The 13,474-nt window shown below is 41.9% G+C and overlaps 1 protein-coding gene across 2 annotated transcripts in view; it reads left to right on the forward strand.

Moving 5' to 3' along the window:
- Nucleotides 1–13,468, forward strand: part of bcar3 (BCAR3 adaptor protein, NSP family member) — a 54,246-nt gene extending 40,778 nt beyond the window's left edge. For both annotated transcript variants that reach the window (XM_020587208.1, XM_020587209.1), the window contains 13 exons: nt 3,500–3,628; nt 4,296–4,421; nt 4,763–4,879; nt 5,129–5,358; nt 5,655–5,755; nt 6,896–7,030; nt 7,887–8,102; nt 9,122–9,744; nt 10,859–10,974; nt 11,427–11,598; nt 11,967–12,078; nt 12,380–12,583; nt 12,667–13,468. In XM_020587208.1, the coding sequence (XP_020442864.1) occupies nt 3,500–3,628; nt 4,296–4,421; nt 4,763–4,879; nt 5,129–5,358; nt 5,655–5,755; nt 6,896–7,030; nt 7,887–8,102; nt 9,122–9,744; nt 10,859–10,974; nt 11,427–11,598; nt 11,967–12,078; nt 12,380–12,583; nt 12,667–12,845 (2,460 nt within the window). In that variant the 3' untranslated portion in view covers nt 12,846–13,468. The remainder of the gene's footprint in view (nt 1–3,499; nt 3,629–4,295; nt 4,422–4,762; nt 4,880–5,128; nt 5,359–5,654; nt 5,756–6,895; nt 7,031–7,886; nt 8,103–9,121; nt 9,745–10,858; nt 10,975–11,426; nt 11,599–11,966; nt 12,079–12,379; nt 12,584–12,666) is intronic.
- The last annotated feature ends 6 nt before the right edge of the window (nt 13,469–13,474 follow it).

A 13,474-nucleotide genomic window follows, 5' to 3' on the forward strand; every position in this document is an offset into this window, starting at 1 on the left:
ATATAAGATATAATAAATAATAATGTAGGAAAATAAGAAGCACTGCATTCGTTTTTTACTAGTACTCCAAAACAAGTCGAATAAGCTGACGTTAACGGAGCCACCAGCTCTTGCAGTGCGATTTCTAAATTAGTTGCGTAATGCTGGTACAACAGGAAAATCTTGCTGACTAGACAGTGTGTTAGTGGGTGTAACATACTGCTGTTAACAGATGGGCAACACAGGAATGAACAAGGAAAAGCAAAACAAAAAGTAAAACAACAAAAAGTGACACAGCATATGAATCTTCTCATTTTCTGAGATAACTAGGTCCAGTAGTAGTAGAGCGTCTCCCTCCTCCCTTCTGCCCTGAAACACTTCACTGTAGAGCATTAACAATCACCAATTTGAACATCACCTCAAAAAAATATATAGTTAAGATTTCTCCATTATTGACTTAAAAATAGAGAAAATCTACTTTTTAATACCCACAGAAACAACAACAAAAACAAACTCTTAATTTGAAGAATTCATTAACTAAATGAACAGATGATAACGAGACCATAACGAAACCCAAAACCACATTGAAACTGCAAAATGTTTTGGATGCAGGTGGTCATTTAATCCAGATTTTCATATTGTACTTCTGTTTTATTTTTTGTTTGTTCCTTTAACATAATGCAGAAAAAGAGCTTTTAGTATGGCTGCACTACTTGTCACTCATATTACAGCCCCAAATCAGAAAAAGTTGGGATGGTATGTAAAATCAAAATTAAAACTGAAAATTGATTATTTGTAAGTAATGTAAAGAGGTAAAACAATGAAGTGATGACTCCATTTGAAACAAGTGATGTCAACAGGTGTTTAAAAGCAATGTTCCTCAAAGAAAAATAGGAAGGGATTTGAATATGTCACACTCTCTGGTGCAGAACATAATTAAAAGATTCAAGGAGTTTAGAGGGATTTCAGTGTGTAAAGGGCCAAGCCTGAGCTGGATGACCGTGCTCTCCAATCCCTCAGACAGCACTGCATCAAGAAAGTGATATAACCAATGGGCTCAGGGTTACTTTGGCAATACGATATGTAGTTACATACATAAATGCTGCTTAAAACTGTTCTGTGCCAAAAGGAAGCCCTATGTCAGAAGTGTTTATTTTGAACAAAGAATAAAGTTGATGACGTATCACATCAGGTAATGTTCTGCTGTATTGTTTTCAATGTAATACAGGACAGATGACTTACACATCATCTCTTTTCAGTTTTAATTTTGATTTGTATATGCCGTCCCTACTTTTTTCTGATTTAGGGTTGTATATTGTAGAAAGAATCTGATTCCATGTAGTGAAATGAAGGCAGCAGCAGAACACGACCGACTGACCACTCAATTTTACTGCACCATGTACTTTCTACAGCTGTGTAAACACACACACGTTACAGCTATTCCAAACTAGAAACAAAAGTGATGCATGTGTTTTATGGCTTTGTTCTATTAATTTTGATTTCCTGTCATACATGGAGACTGGGTGCACAAGGGTCTAGTCTAATGACTTTGGAGAGAGGAGAAGAAAGAGAGGTACAGAAACCTTAGAGAGAGAGAGAACAGCCAGTATAGACCTGGAAGGTGGCTCGGGGTTCGAGTTTCCCGGGTGTGAGGCCCGTGTGGACCTGCTCCCAGTCACCTCCAGAGGAATGAGGAGCCTTTCTGGGTAAAAAGACACAGCACACTATTATCATCAAGGGGGACACACACCATCATGGCTGAAGCTTTTGTAGAGCTGCAGTCTGCTGATTCTCAGTGGGATCAGTGGCTCTAGTACTCCTTCCTTATTACAGTGATCCATTTGATTCAGTGTTTATCATTTTGCTTTTTGGAGTTTTAACCTCACCAGCTATAGACAGCTTTGATCCTGATGTGGCTAATTAAAGTGGATAAAAAAGATTTGGCTACAAAAACAGAACGAGCCTTTGACATATATTTTACCAGTTAGTTGGTTGAACAGATTCAGATACAATACGACTCTAATACACTATTTCAGAATGAACTGTCTCACATGACACTGGATTAACTAAGATCAAGGAAGTGTTGGTGTTACTCGGGTGTACATGCACGTGTGTTTATCTACGTCAGGTGAAGGTGTGTATGGAGGCAAGTCTGGGCAGTTGGGTGGGGTCACGACAGTGACATAATATTAGGAGGCACTGGGTGGAGATCCAGGAGAGCGAGGGATAAGAAGGAAAATCACAGAGGAGACAGAGAGTGTGAGTGTGTCGCTTCAGGTCTTGTGTGTGTGTGTGTGTGTGTGTGTGTTGAACCGACAAAACCCAAAGTGTGTCGTTTGTATGCGTTTGCTATGAGGTATGTGTTTGAAGAAGGGAGAAAGAGGAAGCAATGCAGAGACCCAGCAGCTGTCATGTAAGTGCGTGTCTGTGTTTGGGGTGTGTGTTTGCTGTGGTGCTCTCAGGTTGTTACCTGTCCTTCACTGTTCAGTCTTTCCAACCTTCTGGCCTCACTCTGGGGATTCAACTCTGAATTCGATCAAACTGTTCAGTCGTAGCTGCTGTGCTACTCAGCTTGGTAACTGTTTTGGGTGACCTTCAGTCAGTTTGGGGTTTTTTTAGGTTTAAAGGTGTATGAAGTCCTTTGAGGCAATAAATAATATGAATAAGATTGACTTGATTTGACTTCACTTTGTCTTATTAAGCCTCATTGCTTTGCGTTTAGGAAGAAATGTATTTCTATTATGGGGTAGTTTAAAAAGCGTTTAAGCCCTTATGTCATGTGTTGTGTTGTGTCGTGCTGGACTAGAATGTCTACTTCGCAATTTGACATTTTCCTTCAAATTGAATGTACATAGTCAATAAAAATATTATTACAAGCAGTAGAAGTATCAGTACTAATAAATATATTACAGTTACATGGCTAAATATAAGAAGGTAAAGGTGAATGTGCTGAGCTTTAGGTTTAGCATCAGTTTTGACTGTCCAATGGGTCAAAAGATAAATCTGAGAGCAAAAAATAACAGTGTACTAATGTTTGTACTTGTCCATTTAATCTTAGAATTTTTTTGTTAAAAATTACTTGAGTTCTTAAAAACTATTTGAATAAAACAAAGTGAATAACCTGGTCAGTGCTGACTATCAGATGCAGCCACTGAAACCCCCCAGTCACCCTTGATTTGTCCTTCTGTACTTCCTCTCTTGTTCTTTGGCCTTTTCTGTTATAGATTTGTGTCTTTGTATTTAATCTTTGGTGGTCGGGAGTCACAAGTCTAATATTTGTCACTGATGTGTCTTTGAGCTTTGGCCTCATCGCTGTTTGTTTAAGGGAATGAAGAACTGTTGTGATTATTGTCAGTCTTGAGGTTTGACATGTCAGGTCTCCTTCTGTAACAGCTAAAACCCATGGTCTGTGCAGAAAATATTTAAGCAATTATAATGTAGCTACCATTAAAGTTACTGTACCTTTCAGTCTGCTTTTCCACTGACTGGCTTTTCCAATTCTTTTATCTTTGTACTGCAGTTCTCCAGAGATCAGTTCATCCTGGACTGTCCTTCAGAGAAACTTCGCAGAGAGCTGGAGGTGGAACTGAAGATGAACAGTGAGGAGCCGAGAAGTCACGCATGGTACCACGGAGCAATACCCAGACAGGTAACGCTCAAACATAGTGTAAGTCAGAGTCACAGTCCCTCCTTTTAAAGCCTGGTTAAAACTTGCCGAGCCAGATGACCTATTATTAGACTGCCACACAGCACTTACAGAAAGATTATAGTTTAAATAGAAGCCTGTGCAGCAGAGATGGGGTTATATCATTTGGTCACTGTGTATAAAAAGCCCTCTCTTTGTATGGTGTGTATATATTAAGTGTGTGAGTAAGAGAGGGAGGTTGTGTGTTCCCTGTGAAACCCAGGTCTGAGATGCAATCATTTTTAATAAGCTGCTTCCTTCGGCTAAACTAAACTACCATTATATACTATACAAACACTTGCTTAATGAAAGTCTAACTGTGCGTGAAGGGTTTTGTGTATGTGGTAGTGGGGGGGCTGGTATTACTCATGTTGTGGGGACTTAAATTGGTCCACATAGTCACACTGTGTGTCAGAAAGAGAGCAGATGCTTCACTTCAGGCGGACAGGTCAAAAAGAGTCTGGATCCAAAACATCAGCATAAAAATGTACAATCTTTTTTCTAGCTAAATTCAGTTTGTGTCCTACATAAGCAGAAGGTAACAGCCTACCATTATTAGATTGAATTAAATGTTTGGACTATAAACAAACACTGTGTGCGAGCCCGTGTGTAACCCTCTGTATTGTTGCAGGTTGCAGACAACCTGTTGCAGCGTGATGGAGACTTCTTGATTCGTGACTCACTGTCCAGCCCAGGAAGTTATGTTCTGACCTGCCAATGGCGAAATGCTGCTCAGCACTTTAAAATCAACAAGAAGGTAAAAATAAATACAGATTCAAAGACAAACAGTTAAGGTGAACATTACTGTAAACTCTGTCACCTAAAACTGCTAACGTTGATGTTACTGTTTCCAGCTAAAGATTTTCTTTTATAGATTTAATGAACACAAAAACATTACACAATATAAAACAAAAACACAATTAAGACAAACAGTGATGATTATCACTTTGAAACTTTTCAAGTTTTAATATCAGAAGAAGTATTTACTGTAACTGAGCTTTGAGCTGAAGCTAATGGTACTCAAATGGTTGAATACCACTACTGTGACATTAAAACAATAACTGATAAATGAAGACATTTGTTCCATCTGTCCTTCAGGTAGTGACGCTGAATGAAGCCTACTCCCGAGTCGAGTACCGGCTGGAAAGAGAGGGATTTGACAGTGTCCCTGCACTTATTCGATACTATGTCGGCAACAGAAAACCCGTCTCACAGGTGGGTCTGGTGATGTGGTTTTCTTTTTAACTCATGAACAGTTTTTATGGAAATTCACAGGTTCTTTGACATAGATGATTTGTCAGCAAATCTGTTTTCAAAATTGGAACGTACTCAGAATCAGGCAGGGGCTTTATTGGTCAGTAATGCAATTCCTGAGCATCTAAAGAGAACATTTGATAGAGAAAACATGTTTAGTTTACTGCAGTTTGTCTCATTTGTTCTTCTCTGTGTATATTCATTTTTAAGGTGGTGGGAGCCATTATCTTCCAGCCAATCAACAGAGAGCTGCCGCTACGCTGTTTGGAGGAAAAGTACGGAATAGCCAGCAGCCCTCGAGAGGCGGGGCCCGTGGCGCAGGAGAGACAGAAACGTCTCAGCCTCAACATTACCAACGGAAACATACACGACAACACGCACATCGTGCGTGACAGCACACACTGCCAGGACAACGGCACGGGCCGAGGCAGCCAGCTCAGGTTGGTCCTTCACTGCTCCCAGAAACCCACACAAACACACAGAGGACCCAGTGGAAGATAAGAAGTACTTTTACTTGAGTACTGTACATAGACTAAATACAGTTGAGTACTTGACTATTTCAATTTATTTCACCACATTTTAAAGATGTTGTATTTTTACTGCACTGCATTTATTTGATCTGCTACTAAATTCAAACACATTGTTTAGTGAAAAAATTAAGCAAATGTAGTCCTTAATTGGACAAAATGTTTCTGTTATGATGTGTAAATACGTTTGTTGATGTTCACGCACTCAGGTTGAAGGATCGCTGTGGCAGCCAACCAGCGAGCCTCAATCAGGTGCAGGAAAGGCGACGCCCACTCAAGGCGCACCAATCAGAGAGTTTCCTTCCTCTTGGTAAGTACCAGTTAGATTCTGAAGCCCTCGGTGGGCTTCAGGCTACCATAGTGTACGACAGAGCTGAGGACACCCATATCACTTGGATGATTAAAGATCAATTTTTTATAAAATTAAAAATGTACAGCTTAGATTTTCTATAAAGGCCCCACAGTAGGAACTCAATGAAACAAAAGTCAGTACGCTTTTTATTACTGCGAATCAGATTGTTCATATTTCAATACTTTGTCTGTCCACCTTTATTTTTGACTTGGTCCTCCAGGAGGATGGCGGACACCAGGGCACATTTCTGGAGACATGTTCTTTAGAAATGGTTAGTTTCAGAGGTTGTGTTGGGTCTAAAATGCCCCCATAGGTGTTTTATTGGATTCAAGTTGGGCAACATACTTGGCCTGGTCACAGGCTTCACGTTTTTTTTTGTTAGAAACCCTTGTGTGATTTTTGCATCATCATCCTGCTGGAATATTCCTCTATGCTGAGCTACTGGAGAGAGTCTGGGAGTCGGTGTTCTGGTATATCCCCAGGCCTCCATGGTGCCTGGGGACTATGCGGTCACTGTGCTGGTCCTGTCCAGGTTTGTGCCAAACATGCTGGACCCCATCTGAGCTAAACAAATTTATCTTGGCCTCATCTGACTGAAGAATGTGCTCCCAGTATCCCCCAGCTTGTGTTTCTGTTCTGTAGCAAAGGTTTGAGATGAAGAGCAAATTTTTTGTTTTTCTTGGATGTTGTCCATAGAGGTGACATTATGCAGCGTCCTTCACTCTGAAACCCCAGTTTCCATTGATAACCCCTGTGCTGAGTCTGAAGCACTTGCCTGTTTTTCAGAGCTGGCTCGTGCAAGTAGTGTGGTGTCATTTTAAGAGGGCAGGTAATTGGAAAACCAGGTGTGCTCAGTTTTTTTCTTCAATGATCACAGGTTTTCCAACTTGTATGTCAGTGATCACAGGTGTGGTCACTTTTGTTACAGTGAGTTTCTACTGTGGGACCTGCTCCTAAGAGTTGTAATCGATTTGAATGTACATTAGCACCTTCTCATCTCTTATTCTCCCTCACGTCTCACGCTTGCCTCTCATCTTCTCCTTTGTCGTATCCCTTCATTCCTTTACTTGTCCTCTTTATTTTCTGGTTGTGTTCCAGGATCAAAACCACAGCTCCAGCAGTCTCCTGACCCTCTCCTCCCCAGCCCTAACCTCAAGTCTGCAGTGTTTCGGACAGGCAGTGAGCCAGCACTGAGCCCATCTGTTCCACGGAGGTCAGCAGAGCCTCTCACAGGTCAGTACACATGGTGGAAGCCACTAAAAAAACTAAAATCTCACAAATACCAATCTGGTGTGTATATGCTGCTTAGTAACTACATTATTCACGTGTTGCTTTGGATCTAGTTCAGCATATGGTGTAGTCTAAGAACAGTCATGTAGCCGTATGATAATGACTTTGTTTCATTTTATACACTATCAAACTGCACATTAGCCCATACACATTCAATACAAATACAATATAGTATACCGCTTCAGTAGTAATGAATGTCTAGAACACTGTTGCTGTCAAATAAATCAGAAACAGCCTGTGCAATTTTGTTATTCATAATAAACACTTTTCATACATTTAGATGTAAAAGCGTGTGATTCATAAGAGGTGCAAAACCTAGAAATGTTGAAAAAGGAAAAGAAAAAAACAGCAGTAAAGTAGGTGAGGTTTGTTGCTCCTGTTGCTAAATGTCTTAGCTGTTGTAAAACACAAACATCGCTGCTGGTTACAATACGAGTCGAGGATAAAATAAAGCAGCCTGGTTCCAGAGCCCTGCATTGCCACACTCATCTCCAATTTGTTCGACTCCTATAGTTTGGGTGAAGTGCAACAAAAAGGCAGTTCAGTCTGACGATTATGTTAAAAGCAAAGCTGCTGTGCATGCTAATAAAAACCTGTGGGGCTGTTGAAATTACTTCAACATGTAGGTGTAAGCTCTCTCCTTATTTGCTCTGGCCATTGTTTGTAAGTGAATAGGAAATAAATTTATTTTTGTGCTTTCATGCATGCTGTGGCTCTGATTAAAAACTTCATCCCAATAAAATGAGTATATCTGATGAAACACACCGTGGTAATGACATCAGTGTTTGTGTGTGTCCAGGCCAGGCCATCAGGGGCTCTGACAGTCAGCTCTGTCCTAAACCACCACCCAAACCCAGCAAGGTGCTAGTGCCTCGGCTGCCTCGCTCACCTGGCCTTCAGCCCCTGGTTCCTCCCTCCAGCCACACAGATTCCTCCTCTACCTCCTTCGGGCTCACTGCTTCTCCTCTGGATTCCACGTGTACGGAAACACCTGCTTCTACATGGAGGAGTGGAGGTACATTTTTCTAAGTGTATATGGAAAAACGATAATTTCTCAGGAAATATTGGTACTTTGAGTGACTGGTGACATTTCCAGTTTTCCTGCTTTCATTTACTGGAAACCTACTGGAACAGCAGAGCTTCACAGGTAGCATTTTAAATGAAGCTTTAGTTAAAGGTTTTAGGAGCAGGACAGAACTTCCTGAACTACTTCGAAGCATTCATGCATTCTTCTAATATGGATGCCCCCTCATTCCACACACTTTAAATACTCACATAATATTGTTAGATATTTGACATGGTTCATGAAACCAGATAAAACAGTTAATGTTTACAGCTCCTTATTAAATTGGCCAAATCAAATGAATTAGACCAGGTACTGGAGTTTTTCTCTGACAGTGGTACCGTGGTTTTCTAAACAACTGTGTGTTGATTTAGCACAGAAAACATGAAACTACCCCCATTTTCCACTCTGATGTTCCTGCAGTTTTTTTATTTATACGTATTCAAAACAAATGTTTACACTTACTTGAGCCCTTGATATTGTAGCTATTAAAAATTCCCAATATCGCAACATAAAACTACAACTAGGAGGCAGATGTGAAGACTTTTCATAGTCAGCTGCTGGTAGAATACGGATCAAAGTTTTTTTCTTAACATCAGATGTAAATTTGGAGACATGGTAGCACAAAGCCCCAGCAACAGTAGCCACTACTCATTAATTACAGGAGGCAAAAGTATTTCAGTTAGTCTGCAATTTACTGTATATAGTATCACACAACCTTTTTAAAAACACTGGACTATAAACATTGTAACATGTCACTCAGACCTCAGTTCTCCATCTTATAATGTTTTTAGATTACATGCTGCTTTAGCTTAAGTGAAGTATTTTGTCTAGTACCAAGTATCTTTAATCATTAATATATGGACTTTGGAGGGTACATGTAGAATAATATCATCTCTCTCCCTTAGCTAAACAAAAGTAAAGGAATTAAAATGATGCAGTGATTCATGAATGTGACCGTTGTCCCACAGCCAGCACCGTCCCTCCTGTGCCACCAGTGAAGCCCCTGAAGTTTCACCACCAGCTCCTCGCTGCAGACTACCACAGCCCCTCCGGTTCTGTAGCTTCATCACCTGAACCGATTCAGTATCCAGACCCTGAGGCAATCTCAGGACAGACTGAACAGCCGCAGCTGAGCTCTGCACACTTAGGGCCCCACAGCCTGCTGGAGTGGGAGGAACTAAATTCACCAAACTCCATTGCAGACAACAGCCTGGACATTCAGCCACCGCTCTGCAGCTACGTGGAGAGACTTGGTAGAGAGGAGGCGGCGGCAGGACAGAGAGGACTGGACAGAAGTTCCTACCATCACGCCATCGCAGCCTTAGAAAACACCAGTGAGGAAGAGGAGGACGACGGAGGGAAGGAGGAGGAGGATGAGCAAGAAGACAAGGGGAGGGAGAAAGGAAGGAGCAGTTTCCAGCGGCCGGTCATAGAAACCGAGTCGACTTTCAGACCAGCAGAGTTCGGATCTCGACTTCTGCCGCCAGAAAACAAACCGCTTGAGATGGTGGTGCTGAAGAGAGCGAAGGAGCTGCTGCTCAGCCACAGTCACCACAGTATAGCCAGACACCTGCTGATGGCCGACTGCCAGGTACGATGATGTAATGATCAGTGTCTTTTTGAAGACACTTTGGTCCACAGTTAAGCATTTATAGTTTCTTTACCACTTTACATGGGCTCTGGTCCATAGTCATCACTACATTGTATTTTCACCTTTTTCCCAGTTTCTATCATCAGAATGCTGAATTTCTGACTTGGATAAATCAGATATGTCAGCATTTCATTATAAAATGCAATCATGACAGTGACCAAAAGAATAAGATAGCGACTACAGGCGGCCGAAATGAGTTTCCTTCACAGGGTGGCCTGACTTACCCTCAAAGATAGGGTGCAGAGTTCAGACATCCAGGAGGGTCTCGGAGTAGAACCGCTGCTCCTTCACATTGACAGGACCCAGCTGAGGTGGTTCGGGCAGGATGCCTCCAGGGCGCCTCCCTTTGGAGGTTTTCGGGGCACGTCCATCTGGTAGTAGACTGGGGCAGACCCAGAACATGCTGGAGAGATCATATATCTCATCTGGCCTGGGAACACCTCGGAATCCTGCCAGAGGACCCGGAGGATGTTGCTGAGGAGAAGGATGCTCGGGCTACCTTGCTGAACCTGTTGCCACTCTGCCCTGATCTCAGATAAAGAAAATGGGTGGATGGGGATGGATCATGATAAAAAATCTTTTTACATACATTTTTTTTTATAAACGCTTCTAATAGAGTTAATAAGTGGTGTTGGTCCAAGGTAGTAGTCAAACAACGCCATAACATAAATAATACCATCTCTAAAGTATTAGTAAACAATTTAATAATCATCGATAAAGCCTTTAGTTACAACTTAAATGGATCCCTCATTAAAACCAGTGACTGATTTAGACCATTTTGCACAGACACAGAGAAAATGACAGCAGAGCGGGTAAACATGTTTACTGGTGCTGTTAAACACACGCCCTCTGTGTCTGTGCACTGCTGGTAATTAGATTTCTCTTCTGCAGCTGATGTTGCTGCTGCAATAAAATTATCCCCATGGTGCTTGAAAAGGAACAACCCAATCTGTTGCACCTAAACACACACACTCACATGACAGACAAAATAAAAAGCCTAGAAGTGATTGAAAACTGCTTTTACAACCATTTGTAAAACCTTTTTGACCTTCAGGTTGCAAGGATTCTTGGAGTGACTCCAGAGCTGAAAGGTCAGATGGGCGTGACGTCTGGCCTGGAGCTGGTGACGCTGCCACACGGTCGACAGCTCAGACTGGACCTGATGGAAAGGTACGCGTCACACACACACAGGGCAGCACAAATGTTCCATTGCAGACTCAAAATGAGAAGACAAACTGTAACTTCTTAAGTTTTTAATTAACAGCCACATTGAAGATGTTGTTCACATGGTAAAAGTTCACAGAGATAAAGCTCACAGTAAATACACAGTGGAATAATTTGAAATTTAGGGAAATTGGTTATTTTCTTTCTTTCTTAGCAAGAGTTAGATGAGAACACTGATACCATTCTTATGTCTTGATGGTAAATCTCTGCATGGAGGCCACAACCTGTGACAAGTAGATGTTAGTTATATGTTATGGGGTTAGGAAAACGGCTGATACATCAGCCTGCTCTCAACAGAGTTGAGATGAGGTCAGTAGTAATTCATACCTGCTGATTCACTGTCCAGTCTCGTCTGACAAAACCATACTGATATTGATGATCCTCCTCCTCCCTGTCAGACACCACACTATGGCGATAGGCGTTGCTGTGGATATTCTGGGATGTACAGGCAGTGTGGAGGAGCGGGCGTCTACATTAAATCGCATCATCCTAGTCGCGTTGGAGCTGAAAGACACGGTGGGCGACCTGTTTGCTTTCACAGCCCTGATGAAGGCTCTGGACCTGCCACAGGTAAACACACACAATCGTGTTTCCTCACTTTGGAGGGCACTGGCTTGCAGTCACCCCCCTGGGGACTCCACGGTGTGACTGTGTAAACAGATTTACAGTATATGACTCCACAACATGGACACACACACACACAGAAACAAATGAAACATACATAGTATTATGAAGTATCACCTCGCTTTGAATCAAAGAAACGTGGCTGCTGATATGAAACAACTGGACCAGTATTTAAAAATCACATTTGAACATTTCAGCCCGTTTGATGTAAACTGATCCATCTTTTATTGCATCTCTGGTAGTTTTTCAAAAACATATAAAAGTGAGAGTGATGTTTGGTGGAAGCACAGCTGACATCTGTTGTGTGCTCACAGATCAGTCGTTTGGAGGAAACCTGGACGACTCTACGAAGGAACTACACACAGACCGCCATCAGCTATGAGAAAACACTCAAACCTTTCTACAAGAATCTGTACGAAGGCACAGGTATAATAAACAAATACAGGGTACCATTTAAATGAAATGGAAGCTGTCTCCTATGGCTCCAGAGGGAGTTTCACAAAGTCCAGTAAACATCTGTTGGGGCTGAAGGCCACATCTGGGGAAGTGTAGCTGGAAAGAGATGAGGTTACCGGTTATAACCTTCAGTTATAACAGGCTAAACATGCACTGATGCAAGATTATAACTAAGTAGCAGACAATTATGCAAATGTGACTTTAAAGACAAACAGAAGCAAACTAAAACTAAACATTAACTGAAACATCCCTCACCTGCCTCCTCCTGCAGCCTCCTCTCCACCAGTGGTCTGCGTCCCCACCCTGCTGCCTCTCCTCACGTTGATGGAACGTCCGTCGGTTACACCCGAGGGGCCGGAGCTTTGGGAGACCAGCGACCAAGGCTGTGACATCATGCTGCACCACTTGGAGGCTGCACGCCAGGTCGCACACAACACTCAGACCTACACATCCAATGCACAGGAGATCTTGCAAGGTAAAAGCAAAAAAAAAAAACACACCAAGTATTACACAAAGACACTTTTTGTGAGTTTAACAGAAAATGTTACGTGTGTTTAGGGTTTCAGTGTGATGAAGACCTGCTTGAGGTGTTTAAGACGGACTTTCAGCTGCGATTGCTGTGGGGAAGCCGCGGGGCTTCAGTCAACCAGACGGATCGCTACAGCAAATTCAACCTCATCCTCACTGCGTTGTCACGGAAACTGGAGCCACCACCCAAAACACAAACCTTAATCTGAGCAACACCGCTCATACAGACTCCTTTTCACTCAGCAGAGCAGAGCAACATGCCTCCAGATGCATCAGACACCAGCTCTGAGAAAAACACACAAAGCACTAAGTTACAAACAATCAGACAGCAGCCTGTTGTCATCAACATACAACTTCAGTAGCTGTAGTTGCCCAGAAACCAATAAACTCACTAGGTAACCAAGCAGCTTTACAGCCAGTGAAACTGTACTGCTCATTTTGATGCCTGTGGAAACAGTATTTCTTCAGACAAATGGAAGTCTGATGACATACTTTGTTTTTATTTGTTTAATATTTTACACAGTCTGCTAAAGAATTTTGTCTTTTTTGTTTATTCAGTCAAATTTCAAGTCATAAATCACAAATTTTGCTCAATGGTCTTTACAATCTGTAGAGCATAGGACACTCTTTTTCTTTAGACCCTCAGTTCATATAAAGAAAAGCTCCACCAAAAACTCAAAACAGCTAAAGCCTCAGGGCAACTGAGGAGAAATCGTCAGGAAAAGGGAGGACAAACTTTTTTTTTTATTTTTTATCCATTTTAAGATGAGTATGAAACAACAAAATGTGAGAAACTTGAAAGGATCTGAACTTTCCGTAGTGACTGTAGGTGTAGGGA

The sequence above is a fragment of the Monopterus albus genome, unplaced genomic scaffold, assembly GCF_001952655.1.
Source record: "Monopterus albus unplaced genomic scaffold, M_albus_1.0 scaffold444.1, whole genome shotgun sequence".
Classification (NCBI taxonomy): Eukaryota; Metazoa; Chordata; class Actinopteri; order Synbranchiformes; family Synbranchidae; genus Monopterus; species Monopterus albus.